The 18,289-nt window shown below is 46.1% G+C and overlaps 2 protein-coding genes across 2 annotated transcripts; both read left to right on the top strand.

Moving 5' to 3' along the window:
* Window positions 1–946: 946 nt before the first annotated feature.
* Window positions 947–13,260, top strand: PGD (phosphogluconate dehydrogenase). The gene is made up of 13 exons (XM_086476014.1): window positions 947–982; window positions 2,025–2,100; window positions 2,534–2,713; window positions 2,850–2,915; window positions 4,061–4,179; window positions 5,497–5,566; window positions 5,934–6,068; window positions 6,793–6,982; window positions 9,538–9,668; window positions 10,163–10,296; window positions 10,651–10,750; window positions 12,273–12,395; window positions 12,951–13,260. The coding sequence occupies exons 1-13, from the start codon at window positions 975–977 to the stop codon at window positions 13,068–13,070; spliced, it is 1,452 nt and encodes a 483-aa protein (XP_086332140.1). The 5' UTR covers window positions 947–974; the 3' UTR covers window positions 13,071–13,260.
* A 1,686-nt stretch (window positions 13,261–14,946) lies between these two features.
* CENPS (centromere protein S) lies at window positions 14,947–17,686 on the top strand. The gene is made up of 5 exons (XM_086476247.1): window positions 14,947–15,057; window positions 15,322–15,445; window positions 15,810–15,843; window positions 16,470–16,536; window positions 17,534–17,686. The coding sequence occupies exons 1-5, from the start codon at window positions 14,947–14,949 to the stop codon at window positions 17,684–17,686; spliced, it is 489 nt and encodes a 162-aa protein (XP_086332373.1).
* The last annotated feature ends 603 nt before the right edge of the window (window positions 17,687–18,289 follow it).

The following is an 18,289-nucleotide window of genomic DNA, read 5'->3' as shown; positions in this document are numbered from 1 at the left end:
TCTTATCTTGGTCTGAAAGTGGAAAGTTCTTTGTAGCTTTTAAAAGTCATGGTGAGGAAGCTGGACAGAGCATTCCCAAAGCATTTAAGTCCCATAAAAATGGGACACCACTTGCTGTCAGAGACCTCTCATTAACCATAAACCATCTGCACGATGGCAAAAGACTTGTAGCAGGCTGCTGGCTAGATCTGTCTTTACCTGAAAAGCTGTCATGGGTGTCGTCTGTCTTGCTTCTTGCTGCCGTTGCTGAGTGGGGTTTTTTTGTGTTAGGCACTGGAGTAGCCTGTTAACTTTCTGGTTGTTCTTCTGACGGTTTATTCAATACTTCAGAGGAGCTGCTACACGTTTTACTGCTTTCAGGTTCATTCGCTCTCAACACCCCAAAATAAGGTGGATCAAAGCTTTGATGGGTCAGTTCGCTGCCAGTCGCCATGTTTAGAACGTGCCTTTAGCAGGAGGTAACCGTGTGTGAAATGTAGGTTTGTCGTGATGCCTCTGTCATGGAGCAAAGGTATGAAACTGGCTTTCTGCTCTTAAACCCAGTTTTAATCTCGGTGCTGACACGCGGGCGGGTTTTTAAGTTTCTTTTTGCCCAAATTCCGCACAGACACACAGCAGCGCTGCCTGAGGTTCCAGCAGCTGGGTTAAGGCCATGGGGGGGTCCCTTCGGGGCACCGCGGGCCTTGCGGGCGGCGTCGGGGCCTTCGGCGCAGGGACCGGCCGCTGAAATCCCTCCCTGACGACCACTGCCGCCGCCTCCCTCTCCCGCGCGCGGCCCCTTTAAGGGGGCGGGGCGCTACGACCATCGGCCCATGGGCGGGGGGCGGGGCTGGCCGGATGACCCAATGGGGCGCGCCCCACCGCGCCCCACCCCGCCCGCGCGGCTGAGGGCCGGCGGGGCGCGCGCGCCGCAGGCCGATCCCCGAGAGGAGACGCCGCCGCCGCCGCCTGCAGGTCCCCGGGGCGCCGCCGCGATGGCCCAGTGAGTGCGGGCGGGGGCCGGCGGGCGGGACCGTGGGCGGGCGGGGGCCGGCGGGCTGCCTGCGGGGCTGCCGGGGCTGCGAGAGCCCGGAGGGGCCGGCCGCTCACGGGAGAGGCCTTACGGACCGTTAGCGGCGAGGGGGGAGGCGCCGTGGGGAGAGCCGGGAGCGTGGCCCGGCGGGCTGAGGGGAGGCGGGAGCCTTTCCAGCCGCTGCCGAGCGGCCTCTCCGCAAAACCTGGTTTTAAGTCGGGCCGATGTGGGGGGAGCGGCCGAGTCCGTGCGGTCCCGGCGTTCCTGTTCGGCCGGTTCCTCGGTGTGTCCGGGAGGGAGAAGGAGGGAGGCGATGGGGCCCCGGACGGCGGGTTCGTTTTTCACCGTTAGAGGCTCTGCGGCGGGTGAGAGACCGCAAAGGAGAGTAAGTCATTCGGGTGAGAGATTTTCTGCCAAAATCTGGGAGCGGTCAGTGTTGGAGTCACGGCTGTGAAGCAGGAGGCTCGTTCCTGACCCGGGCGGGCAGGTGGGTTTCCCTGCGTGCAGGCCCCTTGCGAGCTGAGCCAGCCTCTAGCAGGATATCCCGTTTCCCCTCTTTTCCTTTGCTCGCCCCAAATCTGAGACAGTTTGTGTAGCAGAAGCAAAAACTCGGTGCAGTGTCCAGACATGATGCTATAGCACAGCGTCTGTCAAATATGGAGCTGTGATAGAGCTGATCCATCAGTGACGTGTTAGAGCCACTTGCTTCACTCCCTGCATCCTAGTGCAGTGTTTTGGATAACTTCTACTCAACTAGTCGTGTCTTGGTAGTTGGGAAGAAATCTTGGTGACTTGGAACAGGCAATAGGTTGGTCTCCACTCTGTCTGCTGGACTGACTGGGAGTCAGAAGGATTTCTTGCTGTAGTAACCTACAGAATCAGTTTGTTTGTTAGAAAGGGGATGGCTGGCTGAGCATTTGGTGAGATGAACAGCCGGACAGAGGGTCTGGATGCTAGTGCTAGATCGCTGCTAACGAGACTGACCTGGCATTTTTGTTCTTCCACATTCCAGAGCCGACATTGCTTTGATTGGACTGGCTGTGATGGGTCAAAATCTTATTTTGAATATGAATGACCATGGCTTCGTGGTAAGCAAAGGAAAATATTGTTTGGAAAGGCTGTCCTGCTAGCACTTGGGATGGATGCTGAGCATTTGGTGGGTGGTCGGGTTTTTGGTTTTTTATTTTCCTTCCTTGTGCCGGTCTAATGGGTGTTGTTTCCTCCTTTTAGTTATAACCTAGGCTGCCCTTTGTCCCGTTGCCAGAGAAAACCAGTGGTGTGTGCCTGCACTCCGCTGGCCACCTGGTGTGTTAGTTATGTACGATTTTTCCCTGAAGTTTGGGGGTTGGCTCCGGGGGCACTTGCAAAGACACGCTGCAGCTTCATCCCTGCCCTGTGTCCTGAGGGAAGGTGGAAGTGGGAGAGCACATGGTGTTGAACCTTGCTTATGTCATTTGTAGTCGGAGCTAAAGTAGCTGTTCTGCTGGCAGCTTTTATTAACATGTTTTTTTGGTCCCTCAGGTCTGTGCTTTTAACAGGACGGTTTCCAAAGTGGATGACTTTCTGGCCAATGAAGCCAAGGGAACCAAAGTGATCGGTGCTCACAGCCTGGAGGAGATGGTCTCTAAGTTAAAGAAGCCCCGTCGCATTATCTTGCTGGTGAAGGCTGGAAGTGCAGTGGATGACTTCATTAATAAATTGGTGAGGCAAACATTCTTTCTACCTGTGACTTCTTGCTGTCTTTTGGAGAAGTTTTCTCTGGAAGATCTCAATTATTCATCACTAACAGGGTTTTTGGTGCATGGAGAAAACCAACATGCTGATTTATTTTTGGCAGGTGCCGTTATTGGAGACTGGAGACATCATAATCGATGGTGGGAATTCTGAGTACAGAGATACCACAGTAAGCCTGTTTTCTGTCTGAAGTGGGTGAATAAACCACACATGATTCTTTCTCCTCTGATCATCAGAATAGTCAGTCAGTAAGATGCCATCTTCCCTCTGCTCAGGGAAGGCCAAACTGAATTATCTCTGCAAAATTAGACCATGCAGCCTATTAAAAAGCAGTTGTACGGTAGTTAAGGTCTGTTCTGAAAGTGTGTTTTATAGAAGTTGCCCAGATCATCAAAAAATATTTTTATTGACATAGTTTAAATGAAGGCCTTTAGAAAATTTCACGTTTCAATCTTAAAGAGTTTTCAGGGAGATTTGAAAATCTGAGGATGTTTTGTTGTAGTATTTCAATCCTGTGTGACCACGGGAAAATCTAGTAAGACAGAACTGCTGGTTTGGCTGTCTTGGTAATGAAAAGAGCAATTGTCTGGGGTTTGGGGTGTTGGGTTTTGGTTTGTTTGTTTGTTTGTTGGGTGGGGTTTTTTTTGGTTTTTTTTTTTTTTTTTAATAAGAAAAAGCCTGCTTGTGAGCAAGCTCTAACTATAGTCATTACAGAAGTTGTGTTAGCATAGCTGGGGTGCTTACATGAAAATATTGCCTTCAGATTGGTACTTGTGAATCTTAGAAGGGGTGCTGGGGTTAGTCCTCCTGCCTTGGCATCCTGATCTCGGATAAGCGAGTTGGCCGTCCCAGAGTAAAAAACGGGCACTAAATGAGGATCAATGGTGGCAGCTCGCAGCTCCCTTTAGGGATCTCAGCCCGTGCTGCTCTCCGCTCAGAGGGAGGCAGTTTGCCTTACAGTTGTCCGTGCTTGCACCTTCACTCTGCAGTGAACTCGGCAACTCCGCCTTGGGCCTTGTCTGCCTCCCCCACATCTTTGCATCACCTGACACTTAATTCTGAGCCTTTTCCAGCCTCAGTACTGCTCTGTTTTATCTGGTGCTTCTAAGGACTTTGTTTTCTCAGCGTGTCTGTTTTGCAAGGATCCCTGTCAAAGCAACAGGAAGTTTCCTAATGTTCACTTTGATGTATGTACAAGCCTTCTCTAAGGTTGTCTTCTAGCATGTCCAGAATTGAAAACCTAATTTTAGGTCTGGATTGCTATCCTTCGCTTGTAAAAGAAATTAAATCATGCTGTTCTGCTCTTTGTTCCAGAGACGTTGTAAGGAACTACAGGAAAAGGGCATCTTATTTGTTGGGAGCGGTGTTAGTGGTGGAGAGGAAGGTGCCAGATATGGTCCTTCCCTCATGCCAGGAGGAGCCAAAGAAGCCTGGTAAGCAGGAGCCAGTGTACTCTCCTTCAGAATGGTCAGCAACAATCGTCTTCTGTTCACATTGAGAGCTGAGGGAGGGAAGGAGGAGGACGTGGGTGTGGAGAGAACAAGATATGCTGCCTTCTCACTTCCTCAAGGCTCAAGGTTTCTCAGCCTTGCTGGGGTCACAGGGCAGCGCTGTGCTTTCATGGCAGGCCAAACAAAGGCATGTTTTTCTTCCAGGAATCCGCAGGCGAAAGCAGTACCTACAGAAGTCTTCAGGGAGAAATGTATGTCAGGGAGAAAACAATTTTGCTTAAATTTTAAAGAAGTACTGTTCTTGATTATTTCCTTTGGGGCCCTAACCCCTTGGAGAGCTGTTAAACGTGAACCAGGCGGCAGAAAATATCTCTGCAGTGAGACACATTATAAAAGAGGCTTCAGTACCTGTTTGTACTGACTACTGAATACATGAATTTTTTGGAAGTTTGCGCCATGCTGCCCTGCTGCTTTGTACTCCTGTTAGTACGGGCTGTACGTCAATGTCTGGGTCAGACTTTATCCCTGGTTGCCCATTCTTTCTGTAAATGTAGAAAGGAAATGTGTGTCTGGGCTCTGCCTGAGCCTTAGAATCTCTCAAGTCCCTGTCTGTTTGCATTAGCACTTCATACCAATATCAGCCTGTTCAAATTTGATGGCATAAACCCGGAAACAACGTAACAGTTCCCTGCTGTCTGATCATCTTTTTGCCATAAACAGCTCAGTAGAGTTGCTCTGGAGTTGGCACTCTGTAATGCCGTGCTGTTGGCTAAGCAATTCACTACACTTGGGGAGCCTGGCAATGACAAAAGCTCCTAATCACTGCAATAATGCAGATAATTATATCCTGACTTGCATTTGTGGAGTTTCTTCCCTCCTTCCCTCTTCTCCAGATCACCCTGGATTTTTCTTGTGGCTATAAAGCAGAAAGGGATTTTGTTTCAGCTCTGCCTCTGATCCTCGCTGAGTGTGATCCTGTGTCATAACCTGCCTCTGCTTCCCCATTTCTAAAATGGAGAAGATAATATTTGGGCTCCTTTAGGTACATTAAGCTTGTCTGGACAGTGTTGTAAGTGTGACACAGGCTGGCCCCATTTCTTGCAAACAGTGTCTAGTTCTGGGAAAACCATACGTTTTATTTGACACTGCTGTGTGGTGGGTTGTCAGCCTGCCAGCATGCCCTCACCCCAGGCTGCTTTTTGGCAGGTTACAGAGGAATGCATTATACCGAGGGATTTTTTTTTTGGTGGTGTTTGTGTCCTCTTCCTATCTGCTGAGACATATTATTTCTCCTCACAGGCCCCACATCAAGACCATATTTCAGAGCATTGCTGCTAAAGTGGGATCTGGGGAACCTTGTTGTGACTGGGTAAATATTGATTTGATACTGACCTTACGTTGTGGTTAGATCTGTGCTTAGGTAGTTTGGTTGCTGAAGCTCATGTGTGTTTGTCCTTAATAAAACCAGCAATATTAGTGGGTTGGTTTTCTGGCTGACTGCATTAAATTCGAATCTACCATCTCTGATAACTTATCCCATACAATGGAAAGACAAAGTTTTGTGGCTGGGTCGTGCACTGGCAGAGCTAAAAGCATTGATGACCCACAGCATTTTCAGTTAGCGCTGGGCTTCCTTCCATCCTTCCCTTCAGCAGAAGGAAGCTGTAGGCAGGTATTAAACACTGGAAGTGGTGACAGCACTGTTGCTGGTGACATTCTTGGATGTTTCCTGACAGGTAGGAGATGAGGGCGCTGGACACTTTGTGAAGATGGTGCACAATGGGATTGAATACGGAGATATGCAGCTGATCTGTGAGGCCTATCACCTGATGAAAGATGTGGTGGGCATGGAGCATGATGAGATGTCAAAGGTGATCTGTGGTTTTTCATGTCGTGCCTTCTTGAGCCGTGGTGGCTGTCTGCCGTTGATGGAGCCAGCTGGGCTTGGGTGAAGCTGCTCCACGCACGTGAAGTTAATTTTTCTGACACGCCTTTTGCCAAGGGCAGGGCACAATATTCCTGAGCTTCAAATGAGGTAGGGAGCAGCCAGCACGTATACCTGAATGTTTATAGAAGTTGTCTAAAACACTCCCATTCTACAGCTGATTTCTCCCCAGGAAGCACCTTCTTATGTAGAGATGTGAATTGCCTTGCCTGAAAAAAGCTAGTAACACATTGAGTGTTATGATAATCGAGCAGGCATCTTGCAAAGACCTTTATGAAGCAAGTCAATAAGGATGATGTGTCTTGAAAGGACAGTTCTGTTTCCAGCCTTCAGTGCCCATGATGATAGGCAGCAGGACGGGCTGTGCCTCTGCTTTCCCAGTTGGAGGGGTGCTCTGCGTCTCTGAGTCTGGGGTGTGCTCCTGCCAGTGCAGGGCTCCTGCACCGTGGCCTTTCAGCAGCGCTGAAGTCCTTGGTAGATGTGGCAGGGCACTGGTAACCAGTGACTGAGGTAGTGTAACCGTCTTCTGTATGGATACAACAAATCAGTTGATATATATGTAGGAGACATATAAGTAACACCAGTAAACTGGTGTGTGTGTCTGTGTGTATGTATGTATATATACACACACACTTTTTCTCCTGTTCTAGGTATTTCAGGAATGGAATAAAACAGAGTTGGACTCTTTCCTGATTGAAATCACAGCCAATATTCTCAAATTCAAAGACAGCGATGGCAAATACCTCCTCCCAAAGATCAAGGACAGTGCAGGACAAAAAGGCACAGGGAAGTGGACCGCCATTTCTGCCCTGGAATATGGAGTCCCTGTCACACTCATAGGTAACTGGTTCTTCGATCTGGCCTCGTCTTTCGTACCTGCATGTACCACATCACAGTAAGGAGCGTGAAATCTCAGAAATGAGCCCACACTAGGGCTTGGCTTGCAGAAGAGGCTCTCCTGGGTGTAGCTGTTGCAGTCTTTCTGCCCTTGAAATCCGTTAGTGTTTTCCTTTGCTGGGCTTGTTTTTGCCTTGTTTCTCCAGTGTCAGTAGTACTGTTAGCATGCCTTTGTCCGTGTGCTGGTGACAGGTGAATGTAAGTGCTGTGCTAGAAGTGTCATGCTAGATTGATGCAATGTTCCTCTCACTAATCCTCTACCTACCTGCTACTCCAAATCCCATCATAGCCTTAAAAATGTTAAAAGAAAAAACAACCTAAACATAGAGGCAGGACACCCTCAAAACCTTGTTGCTTGACCACTGCTTGATGACTACTTGGGCTTCTCTGAAGGCATAAGAATTATTGTTCAGGTATCTACCTAAGTCTTCTGTTTCTGTGTTTCAGTATGACTTAGCTACCCCAGCATTAGTGTGACTAAACGGGAGCACGAGGGACAGGCTGTATTGTGGGCCGAGGGGCCCAGGCAGATTTATTTGGGAATAGCAGCAGCCTGCTGCCCGGTGGTGGTGACTGCTCTTTTTCCACAACAGTTGGTTGTGGTGTTTCTTTATACGCTCTGGACTGCTGCTGATTTGTATTCTGTGGCTAATGAGGCTGCTGATCCAAAGCCAAACTAAGGTGATGGAAATGTATTTTGTAATTGCTTTGAATTATATCCCTAAAGTGTGAGAGTTAAGCTGCTCACAGACTGACCTAACAGTCTTGTTACCTGCCCTTTTGTCTAACCTGGCCTCTGAATGGAATTGAGACACAGGAGCTGTAATCCATCTGCAACACAGAGCGCTCTCTTACCACAGGTCCAATGTAGACTTTGCTGTGGAGCAGATAAGATGACTCAACAGGTTCTTTGCTCTCAGATTGGCTCTAATTTTCATGCTTTCTCTACCTCTTTTTTCTTTTTTTCCCTTTGCCTTGGCTGGCCAAGTCCTATTGTTGTTAGAAGATAAGAAAAACTGTATTCAGTGGGCTAGAGGAGGGTAACTGCAGTGACAGCAATCAGAAATGTGCCTGCATTCCAACGACATGCTTTTAGAAAACAAGTTTTGTAAATGGTTTTAATATTCCACTACAGCCACAGTTCTAGCCTTGAAACAGTGTTTCTTGCTTGTGCTGTTGATATTCTCCTGTTTGGGGTTCTTGCAAAGACCAGGGGTGGAGGAGACACTCCCTAATTAGCCCTCTGCAGTGCCAGGGGAGCGTGGTTAGGTAACGATGAGTTGATAGGGAAGTATGTGCAATAGCCCTTGTGCAAACGAGGCCGTCCTCAGGGCAGTTGCTGTGTGTGTGGTTTTACTGCATAAGCGTGACTTGCAGGCTTCTGCTTGTGAAAGCAGAGTCGTGCTACTCCTGCTTTTTCCTGATTTCTACCCACCCCCTTCCCCTCCTCAGTGTAGAAGGAAGTTTTTGCAAAAATGAAGAGGAGCCTGTTCTGATTTCGATACAATATGTTAATCCTACTGTAGGGAGGATCCGGAATCGTGTGAAAATATTACTCCTTCCTCTTTTTTTTGGTTGTTTTTTTGTTGATTTTTTTGGGGTTTGGTTTTTTTTTTTTATTAATCCATGACTCATTTAAAAGGTGGAAGAAAAGTTCAGTATGAAGAGTATAATAAACTCGATTGCTTTCCTTCTATCAGATCCTGGAAAGGAAACTTTTTTTTTTTCCATTTAACAATACCATCTTCAATCGCAAATAAGTACAACTTAAAGCAGCATGATTAGGAATTGGCTGAGGCAGATCAAGAGATTGGCGTTCAGGCTTTCCCTTTAGGAGCTGAAGATACTGCCTGGCTAACTCCTTTGCCCTGGTGAATGACACTTAGTAACCTGCTTAGTGATGTTATAAAACTTTCTTACGGGCTTCTGAATAGTAATGTTATGGGCCTACCAAATTTGTAAACCCCATTTCCTCTTGTAAGTCAACCTGCTGATTTATTCTTGAGTTTAATTGCCTTTATTTTGCATGTGTGTATTTCAAAGCACATCTAATTAATGTGAGTTGGCATTTATGCAACAGCTTTTTATCTTCAAAGCATGATACAATAATTGGTGAAGTCTTCAGCCTTGCCTGTCCCTAGACTGCAGTGCAACACTGCCTGTCTTTTATAGATAGGAAGAGATTTTAAAGTAGATTCTTAAAACTAAGACCTGGTGAAGGTTCCTGAGGATAAATTTTTGTGTGGATAACTTGTGGCTTTTTTTTTTCTTTATCGTTTGAAAGCTGTATCAGTCAATATTTACCCAGTGGTTATGCTGACTGGCAGTTTGGTCCCTCAGTAGTGCTGTTAAAACAATTCATTTGCACACCTCTCTTCCCATGTGACTGTTTCATTATGTATGTGGCGCTCTGGCTGTGTGCTTGAGGACAAGTATCTGAGATTGTAACAGTGATGTTGGACTTTCTAATTATCTGCCCTTTCCTACCATGCTTAAAGGTGAAGCTGTGTTTGCACGGTGCCTGTCTTCCCTCAAGGATGAGAGAGTACAGGCCAGTAAGCTGCTGGAGGGGCCGAAAATGGCTCCATTCAATGGGGACAAGAAGGCCTTTCTGGAGGACATACGCAAGGTGAGTCGTTGGGCTTGCCAGGGGGCTGCATTAAAGCTGCTTATCAGAGCAGGTGTTGGGTACTGTAAACCCTGATGAGGAGCTCCTGGGTTTCCATTTCATGACAATTGGTTCCTGTTTTTAGCTGTCCCACGGTGCATTGTCTAGTGGTGTCTGCACAGCATAGTCCAACCAGTTCCTGACCAAAGGACAGTCCTGAAGGAATTGGTCTAAGCCACAGTAAGCAGTGACAACTGGCTGGGCTGCAGAGGTCATAATTCACGCACGGGAGCTTACCTTTTCACCCCTCAACACTCCCGTCGTTGTAACGGGGATAATAGCTCTTGATCTCTCTCTGAGACCAAACTTTGCAACAATTGGAAAGGATATTTTGGTTCTCAGCTGGAATGTGGCTACTGTACTGATGAGATATGGGATAAACAGAGCGTGTAGACTGTGAAGCTTCTCGTTCAACTTTGTAGGACCTCACTTGGAATGTGAATTTGCTTTTTTAGGCCCTGTATGCTTCCAAGATTATCTCATATGCTCAAGGCTTCATGCTGCTGAGACAAGCAGCCAAAGAATTTGGCTGGACGCTGAATTACGGTGGCATTGCCCTGATGTGGAGGGGAGGCTGCATCATCAGAAGGTAATTAAGATCAAGAGGGACTTTAGTTGCTGAGGGAAGAAGAGCAGGCAACTTAGTTTATGCGGTGCTAGAGTGACAAGCCTAGAGATTTTCTTGGAAAATCCATGGAGTTAATCTGCTGATAAGATACGGAGAGGCTGATTCTGCAGACGGCACTAAAGGTTATCAGATGAAGCCAATTTTCTGGTGGCTTAGCTACTGAGGATTTTCTTTGGTCTTTGTTTTGTTTGCATCCTTCTCAGTGTTTGGAATCTGAGTTTGGCTGAGTCAAATTTTGGCACTGTAAGTTCTGAATTCTGGGCCTTTGTTGGAAGCCATGAAGTTTTATTCCTGGTTTATGTGTGTTCTGCCTAGTGTGTTCCTGGGAAAAATCAAAGATGCTTTTGATCGAAACCCTGAGCTCCAGAATTTGCTGTTGGATGATTTCTTTAAGACAGCTGTTGAAAACTGCCAGGTGAGTTTCCAAGGAAGGAGGAGCCTAAAAAACAATAGTTTACAGTCTGGACGACTTCTACTTCTGTCCTAAGAGTTACCTTCACAAGTATATTTAGACTGAAAAATGAAAAGGTAGAGAACACCCTTGAAACCAATTTATACAGTATCCTTAATCCCAAAGATCTCTAAACAATCCTTAAGCTCTTTTCGACTGTGCATGTGTATCTGTGTGCACATAATGTATGGGTGTAGGAATTCATTATCTATGGCTTCAAAGTGCCCTTCTCTAGTAGAACGTACCAGTCTTACAGGATCAAGGCAGGGGAAAACCTACATAGCTGGAGCTGGTTGAACAAGAAGGTTGCTGAGGTGAGGTGGGCTCTACTGAGGTCCAAATTAGAATTTTGCCAGACACCAGGGTTAGCGACCTGTCCTCGAAAAAATGACTACAAATGCCTCTATTTCATCAGAAAGTTGGAGAATGTTAGTTCTAAATGAAGGAAAAAAAAAAAAGGGGGTTGCATCACTGAAGCACAACTTTATAAATCAGCAGCCAGATACATCAAGCAATGACCTGAGGTCTCATGTAATGTTGAAAGGTGTATTTGTACTGTCAACCCAAAGATAATACAGGAGCAAACGAACATATAGTCCTCGTTGTGTCGTGCTTTTTCTGATACTGGCCAAGCTACTATTAGAAACGTAAGGTTTCCATTTTACTGTTAGAGAAGAGCCTTAGGCAGAAATCTAGCGATTCAGAAGAACCACAATGTGAGGAAAAAATGTCAAGCCTGTGTGAACATTCTTGTCACTGCCCTGTATCTTGTGCCTGCCGTGCACTGGGATTTCAGTTGTACAGAGTACAAAGCTCTGTGCTATTACCATTGTTTGCAGTAGCACCAAAACAACAGTGTTCCAGACAGGCCATTCTTTAGACCTAGGTCTGTCCAAACAGTGTTCTGATTTGGACGGAGCTGACCGCCAGCAGACTGACAGCAGAACTAAAACCCAGATTATCTGGCCAACAAAGAAGTCATATATTGTCATTAATAATTCTTTTAACTGAAGCTGAATATTCCATGCAGGTTACTACATCAGATGTACAGTTGAAATGAGGATTATCCACGTGTCTGTCTTGTGCTGACCTCTTACGTCCTTGGGAGGGCTTTGTACTGTGCTTGATTAGGGGTCCTGAAAGTGCCTCAGTGTTTGCTCCTTATGTTCCCCACTGTGTTCGTGGTTTGGGATCACGTAAACTGGTTATGTGAAAGAGCAGCATCCTTGCTTGAGGCTGTGGTCTGATTGCATGTGAAGTACATGTCTGCACTCTTACTGTCCTGTTTGTTAACTCTTATCTTACTTGGCATTATTTTGCATCAACCTTGTTTGTGTAAAGTCATCTATGGCTGCATTTGCTCAGACTTGGTCCGTATTTTTCATATAACATGAAATAGCACATGCTGTTATACTAGTATACTATACTATACACTCTCAGGTGTACCTCTGAGCACGCACCAACCCCCCTTTTTCCTCTCTTCCAGGACTCCTGGCGACGTGTGATCAGTACTGGAGTACAGATTGGTATCCCCATGCCCTGCTTCACTACAGCACTTTCATTTTATGATGGATACAGGCATGCAGTATTACCAGCTAACCTGATTCAGGTGGGTGTCTGAAGTAGTGTAGCAGATATTCTGGCTACTGAAATATCATCATGTTATTTAAATACTGGCCTAAAGGCCGTGATGGCAGTATGTCCTAATCACTCCAACGTTGTTAAGATGAAGACATGGATTGCCTGATATAATTCTGTTAAACCTGGAATTCGTGGCAGTAAAATACTATGAGATGTCTGGATAGAGAACACCAGAGGTATTGGTCTGACAGTGCCCAGCATGTGTTAGTATTCCGCCTGTGGATGAAGGGTGATGATATCTTTGAATCAAAATGCTGTACAAAGAAGTAACTATCTTTGAACCTTTAGGATGTATGTAACAGAAATAATATACTTGTCTTTCTACAGAACTCTTAATTACTAGATATTAGTATTTCATTGCAGTGATTTTGCTAATAATGAGCAAATAAGTTTGAATGTTACAATATTGGAATCAGCTCTTATTTCTAGTATTCCTATAGTCGAGCATCAGTAGATGCAACTCCTAGTACTCATGTGAGGGTGATATTCACGTGTCTGGTTTGTGTGTGTGTTCTTATTCCAGGCTCAGCGCGATTACTTTGGTGCACATACATACGAACTGTTATCGAAGCCGGGTGTATTTATCCATACTAACTGGACAGGTCATGGAGGAAACGTGTCCTCTTCCGCCTACAATGTCTAATGGAAATATTTCCTCTTGAAGTCAAGATACTGTAGATCTCAGATATTCCTCCTAGAATACCACTTTTTACTGTACTGTGCTAGAACTTGTGTTTGCACACTTTTGTAATAACTTGTGAGTATATTTCATATATATCTATATAAATATAGATATCATATAAGAAAGCTAAATAAATTTGCTTGTAAATGCATTGAGGTGTTTTCTTTCCACTGCTGCTGGCCAGAATTGGCTAAAATGTTTTTGTGCAGTATTTAATAGAATACATTTTAAAATGATAATATTTTTATTGTATGATAGTGCATAGACTCATAGGGACCAAGATAGAAATGACTGCATTTCAGTAATGGCTAAAGTGGAGAATGGCAGACAGCACAGTAATGCTACGCAAGATTCCAGGGAGGTAAAGGCCTTTTTTTTGGTTGCTGTTTATTCGCAACAGGTAGTAGCTTGGTTCTTAAAGATTAATTCCTGGGTGTCCCCTGCACACAATCTTTCACGCTGTCAGCTCTGTTTTTCTTTGAAAGGGTGAGGGTGGGATGGATCATGGAGAAACCTGAATGCGGGTCAGGGGTGTCAAGACCGATGCTCCGGTCACCAAGCCATTCTCCCTCCAACTGTTGTTCCCAGTTCTAAGCTCTGGCATAAACTGTTAGCTGAGCTGTGTGCCTGCACTCTTTTCCCCAAATCTGCTTCTTTGCCTCCCCTTCCCATAGGGCAATTAAAAATACCTGGCAGTAGTACACAAAGTTGGGCCTATTCAGTATCTTCTTCCTGCAGTACCACTGCCAATCATCTTCAGGACTTCTGAAAATTCACCTCTACCTTTTTTTTGTTTGTTTTTCTCGGAACCTCTCAAGTGTTTTGTGCTGTGCTCTGATTTTTTTATATTAATTTTTTGCTCCATTTATTTCTGCTGAGACAGCTGTTAGTTATTAGTTGAATATCTGTATAACTAGCAAAAGATTGCTTTAAATTTAAAGCAACTCCTCTGCAGATTGTGTGGTCAGATTTAGGAATTCTATAAAATAACTGTGTGACAAATTGCAGGCAGTAGTGATAACTGGAGGGTCACGAACATCCAGCAGTCGGTTTGCCCCAGCGTTTGTGGTTTGGGTTCTCCCTCAGGAGAATTGTGTTAGAAACCACTGTGGTGGGCAGCAGGAACGGTTTTGCCCCTTTTGTGTGCATAGGTGGTGTGTTTTGGTGGAAGATACTCCCGCCAACCTGGTTTAGTGCTTAGGATGATACTCGTGCTGAGAAACAGGTCTCCTCTGTCTGGAATCCCATTGTGCTGGAACCTGGCAGCTGTCAAGTCGGAGCGAGCAGCATGTGTCTGACCGGGTTTATCACAGCAGTGCTTGTTCTGGCCTCTCCCTGGAACCGAACCGCTTGGGCAGGGATGAGGACAGCGGCCGGTGTTGCTCTACATCTCTGCTTGGCCCTCGTTGGACCTCGGCCGGGCACACGCACGAGCTCCCGGTGTCGGGACGGCCTTTCGTGGGCCGGGTGGGTCCAGAACCCTCCTGGGAGGTGTCCGAACAGGACGGGTACCGCTTAAAACCGGACCGTGCCCAGGGTACTGGCCTCAGGGTACCGTGCAAGGCCTTCTGCAGCCTCTCCTGGCGGCCGGGCTCTGCGGCGGGACAGCGGGTTTCCTCGCCGGTAGAAGGACACCTTCGGACGCCCCCCCGCTCAGCAACGAGGGGAGCGGGGTCAGGGTTTGCTCTGCCCCTCGCGGTGCGGCGACGGTTGCTGGGGGAGTGTCTCGGATCTGCCCTGGGGGGTCTCGGATCTGCCCCGGAGCAGCCCCTTCCCGCAGCAGCCGGACGCCCGCCCGGGGCGGTGGTAGCGGCGCTGTACGGGCGGGGCTCCCGACATGGCGGCGGCGCGGCCCCGCCCCGCCGCGCTGGGCGGGAAAGGCAGCCGGGCCGCTGAGGGCCGCGCCATGGAGGCGGCGGGCACCGAGGAGCGGCTCCTGCTCACCCAGGTACGGCGGGGCTGGCACCCCCGCCGCCTTCCCGGCCCCGCTCCTGACCTGCCGCGGCTGACCCCCAGCGCCGCCGGGGGAGGGCCCGGCCGGGACAAGATGGAGCCGTGGCGGTGGGGGGGGGGGGGGAGTGAGCGAGAGACATGGTGCTGCGGGGTGTGTTGGGCTCATGTTGCGCCCTTTTAAACAGTTTTGATGATTTGTACAAGAGCTACTCTATCAGTCTGCGGAGAACTGACCTGTCCCCGCCTGGGGCCCTTTCAGAGGCTGAAGGCTGCGGTTCACTACACGGTTGGCTGCCTGTGTCAGGAGCTGGCAGAAGACAAAGACGTGCAGTTCAGCAAACAAACCGTCGCAGCTATTTCGGAGATCACCTTCAGGCAGTGCGGTACAGAAATTTGCATCTTATCTATTTGTTGAAGAGCAATTGCTGGAGAAACCATGCTTTTAAAAAAGTGGCACTGGAACTAGGTTCCACTGGTGTATTTTGTCTTGCGTTACATTTTAAAAGTACAAGAAATAGTGGTTCTATTTTTCAGAGCTGGAAAAAGCACTTAAATGTGTGTGGAAATACTGTGTGGGCCACCTGCCTGTGCAACAGGGTGGCATGTACTGACAAGTTATGGTCGCTTCTCATCACTGACTTGAATAATCTGCAGTTACATCTTTGTAACAGCTGGAACTGTGTTATGTGTCTCTTTCTACTCAGAGTCAGCATTTTAAAATATGCCGCATCTTTGTGTTTTCTCTAGAGACCTTTGCAAAAGACCTTGAAATGTTTGCAAGGTATGTACTGGAACACTTGGTTGTTACAAAGGCTTTCCTTTTTTGTGTTCAGCTCCAGTATCTTTAAAATACATCTTGTAATTCAAGTTTTAAAGGGTTCTATTGGCTGATTAAATAGTGGCTGTGAAGTTTGGAAACAGATATTCCCCTGTAGGTTCTTCCTGATCTTGGAAGTTCAGTTATGTTGTACAAGTCATTGTTTAGATTAATGACTGTATTTAATTGTCAAATGCATTGATACATGGTGGTACTGGATGGTTTGGGAGTGACGGATGCTTAGTAGCATGCCTGTGTTTCATTTGGGTCTTCGAGGAAGTAAGGGAATGCTTTAAGGAGTCAAAACTTAACACAGTGACCTATTGGCAAGTCAGAGGAATGGAACAGGATGCTTGAAGTTCTGGTTGCTAAATTCTACTGGTTTTACACAGGAGTTGTGGGAATTTAGATGTACACGTACAAACATTGTAAAATAAGTTTTTGTGTATTATAGTTGGAAAAGGTAGGTGTGTTTGGTTTACTGGGTCCTTATTAAGCTCTTTTAGTTAGTGTTGTGAATTAGATGCTGTATGGCCTCTTGTGACCAGTGTTGGCAAACACATTAACGGGTATTCTTTAATTTCATGCAGGCATGCAAAACGAAGCACAGTCACTACAGAAGATGTGAAGCTTTTGGCTAGAAGGAGCAATTCTTTGGTGAGATTCACTGTATTTTCTGTCTCACAATATTCTTAAACCAATTGGTTTAATTCCTAAGAGCATTTGAATGAAGGCTATAGATGATGAAGCAACTGTTGCTTAAGCAGTTTCACTGGCTTATAGATGATGGATGGGCACAATCCGGTGACTTTTTAATTTTCATCTTATTTTGCTTCATGACACTGCCTCACTGTGGGAACACAGCTCTGATTGCAATTCAAGCAGCAATGTTCTGGTTGCAACAGGGCTGCTGAGGTTCCAAGTACAAAAGTGCAACAAACAGACACGTTGCAGCACTGTCAGTCTTGGAAGTAAATCACCTGTTTTTTTCCCGATGTCGTTTTCCTTTGTTTTAGCCTAAGGTCAGGAACAGCTTGAGTCCACCTTGTGGTGCTAAGTCTGTGAACATTAATACAGGGCTGGTTCACATTACTGTATCCTCTCGTGTGCTGATCTGTGTGATGTTCAGTGGACCTAAATTCACTAGTCTGTTCCGTCATACCTGTAAGTGCTTCCATGAAGAAGAGTATTTCCACTATTAATTTTAACTTTATGTGAGCGGACTTTTTCCCTCTATGACTTGAAATATGCAACATGAACTTGCCTGAGGAAGGCATAGTAGGTGCTGGAGCTGAATTTTGTGTTCCTAACTGTCATGTGCTGTTCACATCAAGTAGGTGCAGAGGAATCTTGCAATGTTTCTGTGCTCAGATTGTATCGCGGCAAACTACAGCTCTGAGTAACTGCTAGTGGTGTTGTCTTGGTTCTAGAGATGGATGTAACGTACATTTATAAATCCTAGTCTTGCCAGGGCATTTCAGCATCTGAGCTTATCCAGCTTAGACTGAGCCTTCATGCAAGAATTAAAACTAGTTGATATTTGTCAACCTTTTTGGAGTGTTTGCCCTGTTAATTTATCTTAAACATTTCTCTCTAATTTCTCATGAATAAATGAAGTTCCTCAGTAGATGACTGATTAGTTTATTGTTCTCAGCTGAAGTATATCACCCAGAGGAGTGAAGAGCTTGCATCAAGTAACATGGAGCAAAAGGAGAAGAAGAAAAAGAAGTCCAGAGCAGCTAAGGACCGGAGAACTTCTGCGGAACAAGCAGCTGTGAGTGAAAGTGAAGATTCCAACATGGCATGATTTACCTTTCAAGTAATTTTCTGGTTACCCTAGAGGAACCAAAGTTTGCCTATGAGAAATTCCTCTTGCAAGTTAGCAACGGTAATGAATATTCAGGTTTTTAGGTGAACATGATCAGTTGGATTTTTTTTGTTCCAAAAATGGAAGGTCTGTCAGAATTCAGTAAAGCTTACAGCCAAAATGCCTTAATTGCTCAGAAAAACGTATCTCGTTGTTATTAAAAAGAAAATCCTTTAAATAAAGAGTTTAAAGCAGAACATTCTCACTGACCGTAATACCTGACTGTGTGTAACTCCCTCCATGCTGCTACTTAGTTTCTGCAGCAATTGTTTGACTTCCTCCTTGCTTCCATTTTTGATACTATATATTGAATATTTTGGTTTTGTTTTAATAGCCGTATCTTTCGCTCGTTGTTTTGACAATTAAAGCATGTTTTGTGTCATTTTTCACCTGTGATATTGCTGGTGTACAACCTTCACTTGCAGCAAGCTGCGTCACTTTTTACTACAGTAGGTGGTGGTCAGAAATGTCTCGCCGTTGCCCTCTGCTGGGCTGAGAGAGCCTTACCCAGGGCTGTTGATTCGAAAGAAGCAGACTTAATTA

The sequence above is a fragment of the Leptosomus discolor genome, chromosome 20 (assembly GCF_034619465.1).
Source record: "Leptosomus discolor isolate bLepDis1 chromosome 20, bLepDis1.hap2, whole genome shotgun sequence".
In the NCBI taxonomy this organism is placed as follows: Eukaryota; Metazoa; Chordata; class Aves; order Leptosomiformes; family Leptosomidae; genus Leptosomus; species Leptosomus discolor.
The sequence above is the reverse complement of the archived record's forward strand: the minus strand, read 5'-3'. Positions and strand labels throughout refer to the sequence as shown.